At 47.6% G+C, this 13344-nt stretch overlaps 2 protein-coding genes across 17 annotated transcripts in view; both read left to right on the top strand.

The window, feature by feature from the left end:
* Positions 1–4318: 4318 nt before the first annotated feature.
* On the top strand, positions 4319–5794 carry tmem200cb (transmembrane protein 200C, genome duplicate b). The gene has a single exon (XM_027018888.3). The coding sequence runs from the start codon at positions 4319–4321 to the stop codon at positions 5792–5794; it is 1476 nt and encodes a 491-aa protein (XP_026874689.2).
* Positions 5795–6701: 907 nt separating this feature from the next.
* The window catches only part of epb41l3b (erythrocyte membrane protein band 4.1-like 3b), a 39715-nt gene continuing 33072 nt past the window's right edge, over positions 6702–13344 (top strand). For 3 of the 16 annotated variants that reach the window (XM_081723780.1, XM_081723777.1, XM_081723786.1), the window contains exon 1: positions 6702–7411. The gene's annotated coding sequence lies outside the window, so the exon portion shown is untranslated. Of the gene's footprint in view, positions 7412–7456; positions 7776–8307; positions 9706–12024; positions 12896–13256 lie in introns of those variants that run through there. The other 13 variants (XM_081723782.1, XM_081723785.1, XM_081723789.1 and 10 more) reach the window with 12 other exon arrangements.

Here is a 13344-nt window from a genome sequence, read left to right on the forward strand (position 1 = left end):
CTCCCCGAGGAAAATGGAGGCTTGTATTATCCAGAGATCTGTTAATAAAATATGAGAGCATTAATAACACATCCTGAGCAATAACAATGTGTTTATGTCAGGTTGTAATGTATACTTTATGCTGTGACTTAATCGGAACAATTCACTTTATAGTGCAACCAGTCGTGTCGGTTCCATTAATCTCTATGTGAGTGCTTTTAGGACCATGGACAGAGGCCAAAGTCGCATTAATCTACGTTTAGCCGGGTTTTTTGTTGTTGTTTTTTTGTTTTTTTTTTGCTATGGTTTAAAGGGACAGATTAATAAACTGTAAAGTCACCTATCATATTAGTGAACTTAATTATTGAAGTGAAATTAGTACATTTCGGCTACAGATGACCTAGAGAGATGTAACCAACCCCATGCATTTCAAGGTTGCAGAAAGCCTGGAGTTGAGGAGGTTATGTCCTAGAAGAAATATATCAAATGTATCGATCATCAGTGGGTAGATTTAATCTGAATACACTTTTGGAGTTATTGTTGCTTTAAAGATGGGATATACACTGTGGAAAGTGACTTTAAGCGTAAGAGATTAAAAGCTACCCTGACCATTAAAGCACATTAAAGTGTCTGTCACTCAGACCCCTTCATGGGTGGTGAGATCATAATAAGAAAATAAGTCAAAGTAACGAACCAGGGCTTTAGTGTGCTTTCACAGTGGGAGCAGTGAGCTCGCCACAGGTGACAGAACAACCGTAGGACTGAAGCGAATCTATCTTTCTTTAAGAGCGAGCGATCCAAACAACTTTCCAAGCCTTCCGCACATTGGCAAAGGCAGCTCCCACCTTTTGGCCTTCCCTTACACCGTGACCTTTAGTTGGCACATCAGCCGTGAGTTCCGTTGCCACCCGCACCGGTCGACCATGCTGAACGCCCGAGCGTCGCTAGACCTCGGCAGCCCCACGCGTTGGCTCGTGCGTGCGAAGGCACGGAGCTGCTTAAGTGGAATGGAATCTTTTGAAAGGCATTTTTATTGCTAGCGTGTGAATGCAGGACTGCAGTGCCTCCTAGGAGACACTGGATTGGTTATCATGCAGCAAAGGTTTTTCTTTTCTTTTCTTTCTTTCTTTCTTTATTTGGTTTAGTTGTAGTTGAATATGACCAGCCTTAGCACTGTCAGAACTTCAACAGCCTCCCGCCAATGTGCAGTATAAGACTGCCTCTGTCATATGCCGCAAAAGTAAGAACAAGTTTGTCAGCCTTCACTCCAGAATTTGAAACAAGTTCAGAGAAGAATAGACTCAGTGCAGAAACTCAGTGTATACTTGAACCACAACAGTATGGTGACTCGAGCCTGAGGAAGTGAGAGAGAACAGAAAGTCTTGAAATCATAAAGCTGTGCTTACGGGGTCTGGGGGTGTGGACACCAGCCTGGGCCTTTGCGTTCTGCTTCTCAGTGCAGGAGCTTTTGAGAGAAGCTGCGCTTCACGGGGGCTTGTCCGTTCTTTTAAAACACCACCTGTAAACACTCAGGAGACAAGAACCTTTGAGTTGAGGGTGCTTGTACAAGACCTTTGAGCAAGGCATGTGGACTTGTATGTGTGCTGGGGGGGATTGTGTGTGTGAGTGTGTGTGTGTGTGGTATGCATTGTTCTTCTACCTCTTCTCTGCTGGAGCAAAGAAAGACAGAGGGAGAAAAAGAAAGCGAGAAGGGAGACGAGAGAGGCAGAGAAACTTGAGAGCGAGAAAACAAGAGACATGGAGAGAAATCAAGAGAGGCAGAGCTTCTCGAAATGAGCTTTTCAGAGTCACAGTCAGGAGGACTCCTATGGTTTGCCACCCTAAAAAAGACCACAAATTAATATGGACCCTTATATATTGGATTTTATAGTTAGCACTGCAAAATCACCCCTGTTGGCTCAAGGGCTACAAAATAACATTTAGTTTGATTTAATTACATGTTTGTTTACAGAATGAGTCATGATATTTTAGAGATGTAATGTAATAAATTAATTGATGTCAACCTTCACCATTTATATGTGACAATAAAACCCACTGTAAGCTGTCATAAAAAATGGAGATCAGACTTCACTCCTGCATAAATATCCTGCACGATAACATTAAATGTTACATATCTTCCATTATCAGCTCAGTACAAGGGTCTTGAAAAACAGGGCAACTCCAAAGTCCGCAACTCAGTTTATCCTGGCGGAGGCGTCAAGATCCGTAATTGCGGCACGGAACACGTGGTAAGAGGGTTTCTGCTTCCGCGCACTCTCCCGTAAAGATTGGGGGGAAGACGGGTTTGTCTCGAAGAAGGACACAGTCACCACCGAGATGCGCTAGAAGGAACTCCAAAGCAGGCACCTGTGGCTTTGTTTGCCCATAAAAGGAGCATCGGAGCAAAAAAAAAACCTCAAACAAGGCGATGAGCTGGCAAAGTCGAGAGCCACGCGTTGGAGGTGACATGTAGCCTCTTTCAGTGTCATGCTTCACGTTCACAGCAGCACAGGCTGTTGGAGTGTTATTAAGCTGTTTTACCTTGCAGCGTCGGGATGTGTCGAACGCCCCCCCTGCGGTTGTTATGGCACTCTAACACTGGTCGAAGTCAGTGCATTCAATCTCACGTTCCGTTGTTCTAAGGCCCTGACATTTCCGGGAACAAAAACGACGTGTCGTGGCAGACATTTTACGAGATGAATTATTCATGTTGCCCTCACCCTGAGCCACGCGATAATTATGAATGATTAGGCAAATGGATCACCTACAGGCAAAGTCAGGGATAGATGGTACATTATTCAGCTCAATTAGGCTGTGACAACTTCTCAAAGTAGTTGATTGGAGTGGGTGCACGACGTGGGATTTTGATTCGTGTAAAGGTGCCACCTGTCATTAATGACCACAAACTGAGAATTAGACATAGAAGGTGGAGGAATTCGGGGGGAAATTAGGACTGTGTAATTAATTGCAAAATAATCTAAATTGCGTTTTTAGCTTCTGCAATTAACTGATTGCTAAAAGGCAGCAATGATGCACATTATGCACATTTAGCAGTATTCCCATGGGTTCATAATCAAGCTCAACCAAATCGCCTATCCAATGAGTGTGCTTTGTGTGTGTGTGTGTTGGATGCTTTGACTGATTTCAGGTGCTCCCACTGACTGTCCTCTGATTGGGTTTGTTCAGACAAATAAGATTCAGACAAGTCATTCATCTTCACAGTGAATAACTTGACTAGAGGCAGGTTCACACTGCGCGATAATCAAGTCTATTGTGCTGTCGCAGACCAAATCGCACACCACATGCAAATGTCTTTGGTTCTGAGTTCAGTGGACGAGGAGCACACAATATCATGTATTCCATGGCAGCCTGTATAGTGCCTCTGAGACCAAAGACTGGCGACTTTTTGAGTTTCTAGAAGTGTCAAGGAATTTAGATCTAAATTACAGAGTGTGTCCTATGAGGCTCCTGTACAATGCACCAGTGAGAGGACACCACGGAGCGACGTGAACATCATGAGACAATGACAAATATTGGCCATGACGCGTTTGATTAGAGAATCATCATTGTACAGACCTTAAAAACACAGGCTATCACACAGTTGGACAAAGAATCGTGCTCATCTCGAACAGTCTGGCATGTAACAGTCTTATAAGGAGTCTGAATTCGCACAGTGTAAGCCCAGCTGTGTACTGAAATGTACTGAACACATGTCATTTGAATTAATAATTCCAATCACCAGGCCTACTTAAATTTTAATTCTTAATTAGTGGTAATTGTGTAATCCAAGAGGAATGTGTCCTTCTTTATGTTGTGTTTTTAAGATTGTAATGTCGGACCGAGCGCTATCTGCCTCTGGGACAAGAAGGTTTTGTTTCGGTTAAATGCTCAGGATTTCCTACAAAGTTATCAGTGCCTGTCCCTTTAAATTTCAGTCACATGATGGCTCAGCACTGGTGACATTTCAATTACATGATGGCTCGACATTGGTGACATTTTATGCATTGCATGTAACTGGAATAAAGTGTGCATTCCTGCTGTTATTCTCCCACAAATGTTTTCATTAAAGGTGCCGACCCTTTGGTGTGCAAGAGAAAGGCAGGAACTTTCACATAGCAACATTTCACTGTGTATTTGTAAACCCTTTATGCACGAAAGTTTATCTTCTGTCTCGTAGGCTCCTGCTCATCTTCTATTCACCCTGTCCCTATCACACATTCACTTTCACCTATTATTGTGTTCCACAAAGCCTCAGCCAATAATCCATTCACTTTTAACCTAATCCGCCAATGTCTGTCCCCCGCAGGGTGAGTGACGGCTCAGTCGTCCAGTAGGCGCAATGATAGCGACGGGCGGTCTCCTGCGGATCTCCCGGCGCCAGGATTCGCTGCGCGCCAAGAGCCGGGCGGAGAACAAGCGGCGGAGGAAAGTGAAAAAGAAGAGGAAGATAGACGTGGTGGTGGTGAAGGGGAAGCTGGAGCTGATCTCTGCCTCGGGCCTGGCAGCGGCGGCCGGCATCGCGATCTTAATGCTGGGTGTAGCCATGGCCATCTTGGGCTACTGGCCCAGAGAGACCTCGGCCTTTGCGCAGGTCTCGCCGAGGGAGAGAAAAGGCGTCCCTCAGGTGGCTTCTAACCTCACGAGCAGCGCCAAGCCATGGGCGCAGGCGTGGCGGAACGTCAGCAGGCCGGCAGGCAACGGCACCGAGCTCGCTCCCCACCCGCCCGGCTTCCTCCGAAGGCTGTTCTCCGGCTACCTGCACTCGGACAACCTGAAGGTGTCCGGGCCGCTGGTCATGGGCATCGGCATCTTCCTCTTCATCTGCGCCAACGCCGTGCTCCACGAGAACCGCGACAAGACGACGAAGGTCATTAACCTGAGGGACATTTACTCTACGGTCATCGACATCCACAACCTGCGCTCCAAGGACGGCCCGCCCGTCAACGGGCTGCTCGGCCACGCCCACCCGGGGGGCAGAGACCTCATGCCCATGTCCTACGGCACGCCCGTGCCTTCCCGGGGCTCCTGGCCCTCCACGGGCCCGTGTAAGGACGTGGAGTACCGGAGAGCATTGTGCGCTCACGAGGGCAGCTGGTCCAGGGAGGGGCAGTCATTTACTGAGACGGTGTATAGCATTTACAGAGACCAGGCCAGCACGCGGGAGCCCGCACCCGCTCCCAAGGAGTGGGAGACGCGCTCCATCGTCGCCTCGTCGGTCAACGCTTTCACTCTGCCCGTGATTAAGCTGAACAACCGCGAAATGGAGGCGAGAGAGGAGCAAGAAAGGGGAGCCCGGGCGGAGGGCGGCCCCTGCGGCGTGGGAAAGGGACTGCAGTCGCAGCATCCGGGATCCACGGAGCTCTCTTCCATTCAGACCAAAGCCGAGGTGCTGAGGGTGGGCTCATCGGTATCCCACGATCCCGGGCTGTCGGGGGAGGGGCGGACGGTGTCCCAGGTGCGCAGGCAGCAGCTGCTGCTGCCCAGCCCAGAGCTCAAAATCCTGGGGTCCCATCTGTCCTTGAACGCCCTGTCCGACCTGGGCCCCGGACGGCACGAGGAGCGATCGCGGAGGTTCAGCTGCCCAAGGCTGGACCGTTCCGGCAGCAAAGGTTACATCAAACTGGCCGAACTGGGAGGAGACTCCTTTGATGCCTCGGACGTGGCGCCGGAATCGGGAGCAGGGGGACCAAGAGAGGCGGGAGCACTTCGGGACGGGCAGGACACAAGCTCGTCTGTGCTGTCCCATAACACAAGCGCTGCACTGTCCAACTCTCACATGTCTGACGTAGATGTAGACCCAAAGGCAAAGCTCTGAACAGGGGGCCACACCTGTCTCACACTATGGAAACAAGATAGCAGCCCGTAACTGTTTGGGTTTAGAAAGGTGTTTTCGTGTGTTATCAGGGTGTGTAAAATATTGTGATCCTGTAGCATACCCATGTCAAAGTTTTGATAACATTTGTATAGAACTCAGTGCTCATGTAAGTGTATTTGAATAAGGCGTGTAAAATACAGACCTACAGTCTGTCATTTGAAGTGATTGTCACTTATTTTTGTTTATTGTGGCAATATCTAAAGTCCAGGAGTAGAAATGAGCTGTTCTTGTGACTTTCTGTGATCCGTTACGCGCTGTTCTGTCTCACACTAAAGTCATGTTACATGTCGAGTCATTTACAGTGTAATAATTAATGAACAGTTTCGAGTCGGTGGGGTTTTTGATGTGCTTTACAGAGACATCGCCATCTCTTATCACGACCAACATTCAACCTTGCAATTTGAATGAAATATCTCTTTGCGGTAGATAGTAAAATGTCGAAATGAAACGCCCTATTGTTTTTCCTGTTGATGGCTACTAGAATATAATTATGCAACCTCATGTATTTTTTTATATATCTGCTTCCTGAATATTGTTGTATAACTGAACAGCAATAACTGCTATAGCTGAATTCTCAGGTGTCACCCTGGCTTTGCGAACAGTGAAGAACATTAATGAAACATTCGGCTTTTTTCTTACCAACAACGTTGTGTTCTGTTTAGGCTTGGTAAGCGTACGCTTATGACAACTTCATACACGACAAGAGGTAAAACAGTGAAATAAAGAGCTGACAAAGAGCCACTTGGGATGATTCATTTCAGTGTAACGGTTCTTTCTTGGCCAGACGGATGTCCGAGCCGGGCGTCTCCTTCCCTCCCGTGGGCTTGTCTGTGCTGACACCAGGTGGAAAAGGACGGGAGCGACGGCGGAAGACAAACGCCGACACTCCGAAATGCAACCGTTTCTTTATTCGGCATTTGAGGGAGGCGGTGTGGCATGAACAATATTCTAATTCATTTCAAATAAGTAGTCCGCTCTTACGGACGTTCACCTTTTGATATGGGAGTGAACTGAAAGTTAAGCGCTTTCACTTTCTCTTTAATTAGCGCGTGGCCGTGGCTCTTTCAGCTCGAGATGTTCAGGACTTTCGCCGCCACTGAGTTGGACTTTAGATCTTGCTTTTGCTATAATGGTTTATAATGCCGTATCATGTACAACGTCGATTCCTGCGTGTGTCCGATACCCTTTGCAAACCCAAAGCTTTTCCGGTTGCGTTGAAAGCCTGCGGTGCACAGTAACAGGACAGGGGCGCGCGTTAACGTGCACGCCGCGGCTCGTCGTAGCTCGTGGCCGGAGCGGACGGGGTCGTCCGTGTTTTCCATCTCGAGGGCGGGATCAAGACCTCTTTTCTCTGCGCTGACACGTGGTCTCACCAGCGAATGGCTCGGGAGGAGCGGAGACGTCGGGGGTTTCCGAGTCTGCCCGAGGAAGCCTCGGTCCTACTGCACGGAGCAAAGGGGGAATCCTGCACAGGTGAGCGCTCGGACGCTGGGTGTAATGACTGTTTGTAGGCCGTGAAACTCCAGTGGAAACTACTACGAGTCGGATCATAGCCAGGTGATAGCCTGCTCTTCTTTTTTTTCTGGGTAACTTTTACTCTTGCAAAGTTCCGTAACGGAACGTAAACGACCCGATCCCGTTTTCGTTCACTCTCGGCGTCTTCATGCCGTGACGTTCAAACATTTCAAAAGGCGCTTTATTGACATTCTGCATTGAATTTGCTGTAACAGTAGAACAAAGTATGATAGTCTCTTTAGTAAACCTTGACCCAGCTAAAAATATATTTTAAGAAACAACTCCTTTATGCTGGGTTTAGCTCGTAAATGCTTTCTGTACAGAATAAGTTATTTCCTCCTTTCTACATGCGTCTCGGGACTGGCGCTGCTGACTGCGCGTGGAATCTTACATCGCGTTTGTTGGGGTAAGTTCCTTTTCCCAAAACAAATAGCGAATTGCGGATTTTTTTATGTAGCTATGTGAACACAACCTTTATATGTTACGTGGTCAGAAAGGTTCTTTAAACTTTGGGACAAAACAATCACTTTTGAGACCTATAATAATAAAATAAGGGCAAAACCACCGCTTGCCAAAACGGTTCAATTCTGAATGCATGGACGTGACCCCCAACCCCTATAATTCCTGCTCACACTACTCATATAATGTGGTAGGTTGGGTGGTGTGAGCTTTGTCCCCCCAAGGTAGAAATGAAACCTACGCCACTGTCGGAATGTAATAATTATCAGCCATACTTTGCCCATGTCTGATCTGCTGTGTTTTCCTTTAGTTTACAGATACCATGACCCTGTTTTCTTATATAACTGGCAAGGGATTGTTTGCTGTGAAATGCTTGGTTCTTTGTTATCGTCCAGCTTGTATGGCTGAGTAACTGTATCTGAGGGTTCGTGCTTTGTGGTCAAGTGATCTACGTGATGTGTCTGCAGTGCTGGCTGTCTATAAGAGGAAGTGATTCTTTTTTTCTTTTTTTTTGCTGTTTGGTTATTTAAGAGATTTGCTTCATGTTTTAGGAATGTTCTGGATGTATTTTGGAGTGCTAGGCTGTGCACCGTTTGTTCGCGTGGTCAGTTTTTCCAAGGCAAAATGCATCCTCACTGAAATGTGAAAGGATTGCGTGATAACAGAGAGTGGACTTAAATTCAAGCGTTTGCTGCTGCTAACTACGCGAGTCTGCTCAGGCCTTTCCCTTTGATCCGCACACCGTTGGGGTTCCCAACAAAACCCGCTGTCACTGCCAGCCGATGTGTGCTCTCCGGGTCGGAGCGTGCATTAGTATCTCGCTCCCTTCAGTATGCAGTGGTACTGGCTGGTCCCGTGAATGTCGGGAGCACACATACACATGTGCAGCTAGGCTTTATGGAGATCTTTCCCTTGTGTGTAACAGGTAAATCCACAGTTGATAAAAATCAAACATTTGAACTATAGTCGTAGTTCAGTTTAAAGCCTCGAGGTTTGACTGAAATGAACAAATGCCGTTTAGGCACTTTTCTTAGAGTGAAGGGAAAGTGCGAGGTAGCAAGGGTCCCTCCCTGCACTCGAGACCGTGATCCCAAGGGGTGAAAGGGCTGCTGGAATGAGTCATCGCTGCATTTTTGTGCCCCGGTTATCAGCCCGGCCGGGCGATAATGGACGGCTCAAAGGTTGCAGCTGTCCATAGTCCCCTGTTCCTGGGGTGACACGTGAGTTGAGGCAGTGTGGGAAGCCCTCGACAGCACTGCTGAGTCAGCAGGGCCTGCCTTCACCAGGGCCTAGACTTTATCCAGACTTTATCCAGACTTTATCCAGTTGGACTGGCCCTGGAGATTACTGCGTCATTTTCCTCGTGCGTGCGTGCGTGCGTGCGTGCGTCTGTGTGTAAAGCAGTGATAAGGAAGTTCTGATTGACCCATCTCACCTCTGCATGCCATTCTTTTTGCCCATAAAAGGCCCTAGAGCTAGGAGAACAAATCAACCTTATCATGGGTATTAATAGCAGTGAGAGGTGCACTGTCCTGTCACTGGCTCGCCTCGGGAACCTCACGTGTGTCCCTGTGGGTCCTCCTCCTTCTGATCACACCCTGCTGCTAGAAATGATGAGGTTTTGTGTAACTGAGACTCTTTGCTATGCCATTGGCTTGTTGTTTACCCAGATACAATAGAGTCTGTGTCGTCGTCCCCCCAAGCCGTTGATTAAGATGAAAGGTTTTCCTAAAAGCCAAGATGACACAGTCCTACAATGCGTGTGTGGGCCATGTTACTCCCAGTGTTATGTGACCGCTTTCGCAAATACTTGTTGGCTCCTGGCGGCTGAGCAGGCTGGTAACCGAAGAACCGAAGAGTGAAATCCCACATCTGAGGTGCGTTTCAGTGCCCATTATCGTTGACTGCAGCGTGACGTGTTAAGCGTGGTTCACAGACGTGACATTTGGTGCTGCGCTCGCATGACGTGTTATCTCAGAGCGTACCTACATCAGCAGCTGCTTATGTCGAGGTCCTAGGTGTCATCTGTTTGTTAAACTCAGGGTTAAAGTGTGTTAAACTCCCTTATTAGACGTGTAATAACACTCGTTGTCGTTAATCTATAACAACCCGGCAGAATACATTCGCTGTGTCACTAGGGGTGGCAGTGTAACCGTGTGTTCCATGATGACAAACCCGCTGACCTGTTTGAACTGTGATGATCGTGTCTGGCTTGAGCAAGTGCTGACATCATGCACACTAGGAGACCGCATTTGCTGTCTCAGCATGCTAAGCACATAGTTTATGTGTGTCGTTATACAACTATGAGAAGAGTATTTCATAGATGAACATTTCATACGACGTGCAAGGTTTGCTGTTGATTTGTTTGGTTTTGGTTTTGTTTTTTAATGCGCAGCTTCATGCTTAGTCTGGGTTCCCTTACGGGTACCTGCCTACCTGAGTCCTCGGGGAACGTTTTTTAATTTTAGTTTTCTGTTTTTCCATCACACCGTCCTCCATGCGATTTAGAGAGCGCTAAAGCCCCGTTATTGTTCAGAAAGGCAGACCTCGGGGCTGGAAGCGGGCATAAAGAACAGCGCTGCACTGCTCACACGGCAAAACGGCGGAAATCTCAACAGTCACCAGCTTCTCGGCCATTATCTGGTGTTTCGCAGTGAGGGCAGGACAAGTGAAAAGTGATATTCTGTCGTGAGTTGTGCGTTCTTGGTGTGATTTGTTAAAGCCGTATAAGGGCTCTAGGGGAGGACCTTTGTCAGTGGTGGTGTGGCAAGGGTTTGCTGGGGTCTGCTATGGAAATCTGTTGGGTGACAGAATGTGAATAAGAACCACTTCTGAGACAAAGCAACCTCTGCACTTCTACAGGAACAGAATACAAAGACAGAACAAGCTCAAAAACGAGCTTGCCTGAATAACCAGGCAAGAAGAGGCATTTTCAATAACTCTGAATATGTTTCAAACATCTCTCTCTCTCTCTCTCTCGCTCTGTCTCTCTCCCTGTCTGGTTTGGCTTTGTTAAGCTTACATGTGCTTCACAGGGAGGAGGCTTGACCTGCACACTCATATTTCAGCATCCAATGTGCCCAGGAATTATTACGTTAAATCATTTAAACCAGATTATAGTACTGGACTTTCCCATTGTCAGCATGGTCCATCCCTGGTGACCCGGGTGTCCAGATTGTTGACAGCTGAAAACATTCTGCTAGTGTGTACTAGAATTTCAACCCTGTCTGTTAGACCTTTCCTAACACTTGCAGTGCTAAGAAAGGAAATGGCTGCAGTTCCACGGAGGTCCTGGAGAGTCACGGATCTTCGGCGTGCCTGAATGCGCTCCACGTGGCCACGGCCAAGGTGAAGGTTGGCTCTGCCTGACCTCCTGACCTCTGCCTTTGATGCTCCGTTCTGGCAAAGTCCTCTCACCAAAACAGGGCCAAAACCTAAAAAAGGAAGAAGAAAACCCCAAACCACGTGGATAGCAGAGATTAGAGAATGTCTGCTCTTGGTCATCGCTGACTAACAAGAATTTGTTTCCTGTTTTCTGTTTTTGGGGGGTTTTTTACTCATTGCAACGGTGACTCAGTGGGTGACGGGCCAGGCAGTTTGTTCACTGCTAGTGGTTTTGCTGAATTGCAAATAACAGTTTCATATTACCGGATGACTGGTGGACAGACAGTGTGCATAATCTTAGTGCAATGTATGACTGGTTACCTTTTTCCCACAAATGGGACTGATATCCATATTTATTCATGCAGACCAAAGTGTTGAGTAGGGTTACGATAGCACTAGATAGGTACTGAGATATAACAATGCAAAATGAAACTAAATGAAAGAACTGAAAGAGGTACCATTTCAATGACCTCAGAAGACCCAACTCCTGTCCATACTGGATTTTTTGGGCTTTGGACCAAACACTCACTAATTTTTCCCTCCATCAGACAGTGAAATGGGTCCCTTTAGGATACTGAGATAGTGATCACAAAAACATGACAGTGCGCTGTTCTGGAGTGCAGTCTACAGACACAGAATGGAAGGTGGGGGAGGGGGTACAAGGAGCGCTTCTTTAATGCCCGTGTTGACCTTATCATTAGCCAAGACCCGGACCTTCACCACAGCTTGGGGGCTGGCGGATGGTGGTGGGGGTTGGGGGGATCTGGCCATTGGGTCTTCACACTTCCACTTTTACAAAGAAACATTTAGTGGCAGCGGTAGCGCGGCGGTTTAGGTACGTGACTAGTAATCGGAAGGTTGCCAGTTCCAACCCCGCCGTTGCTACTGTTGGGCCCCTGAGCAAGACCCTGAACCCTCAATTACTCAAGTTGTACTCACTCATAATTGTGAGTTTCTCTGGATAAAAGGTGTCACCTAAATTCAGTGAATCAAAGGAACTGATGGCATGCAAATGGGTGCTGTGTCTAGAAACGTAACTGTTGTTGAGTCAGTGATTTTCTGTAAAGTAAGAGTCATTTAGTGGATATCTGCTCCTTTAAGATGTCTCAGCATGTACATACACATACAACAGGTATAGGGAATTTTGCTGAAGAACTCCACGGCACATGTTAATCTTCCCAGATTGGATTTGAAAAGTTGGACTTCTACCTGTGGCTGCTTGCGAGCTGCAGGGCTCCCTCTTCAGCCCACCAGTGTAAGAGCTTTAGGCCTTGGCGTTTTCCAAGGCACCAAACTGGTGTGTAAAAGCGGCTTTGAGGTCCGCATGCCTTGCGTCTCCACCCAGTGCGTTACGCACTGCGTGTTTTTAGCCTGGTGCCCGTAGCGCATTTGCATGTGGGAAACCTTCCACAGCATGGTCAGGGCCTGCAGATTCCAGACGTAGTCTGTCATTAGTGGGATATATATACCATTGAGAAGAATGTCGAGGGGGCAGTCAGATGGGCCGAACATTATGGCTAAGCCAGAAAAGAGGATTTATGGAGGGTTGAGTCCCTCAAGAGGCTGCAGGCATATGCCCTGCCTGTTCTTAATTAAATTGTGTGTGTGTGTGTGTGTTGGAGGAGGGGCGTCTGCTGAGGTTTTCTATCCGGTTCTCAAAGACCCCCAGTCAGACCAGACCAGGTGCGTTGTGTTTTTGTTCTGCTCCTTTCCCTCCTTCACCTGAACCATATCTGAAGAGCCGCAGAGATCCAGCAGCCCGACTCACGTGCATTCGGAACTGGATCAGAGGGCACGGTCCTCAAGGACCGGATGCTTAGACCAAGCAGAATGCGTGGCAGTTTAAGTATGTGGTGCGAATCCAGTGAGCAAACAGGATTTGAGATATTTATGACTGACACCTTTATAAAAGGCAGTTGTTGGAACAACTCTAATTTCCCCAAATGCTGCTCGGATTAGCTGTAAGATAACCTTGCCTTTTCTTTGCCATTTTTTCTGCTGCCACGAAATTCTTCAGTGGTCCAGCCCAGCAGTTCAGATGGTCAGATGGGCCGCTGCATGGCCGACTTGCATACGCAAGCATTTGAAATAGTACCAAAGGTCCAAGTATTTTCCGCCTTCCTCCTTTTCTT

The sequence above is a fragment of the Electrophorus electricus genome, chromosome 11 (assembly GCF_041902795.1).
Source record: "Electrophorus electricus isolate QZ-2024a chromosome 11, ASM4190279v1, whole genome shotgun sequence".
NCBI lineage: Eukaryota > Metazoa > Chordata > Actinopteri > Gymnotiformes > Gymnotidae > Electrophorus > Electrophorus electricus.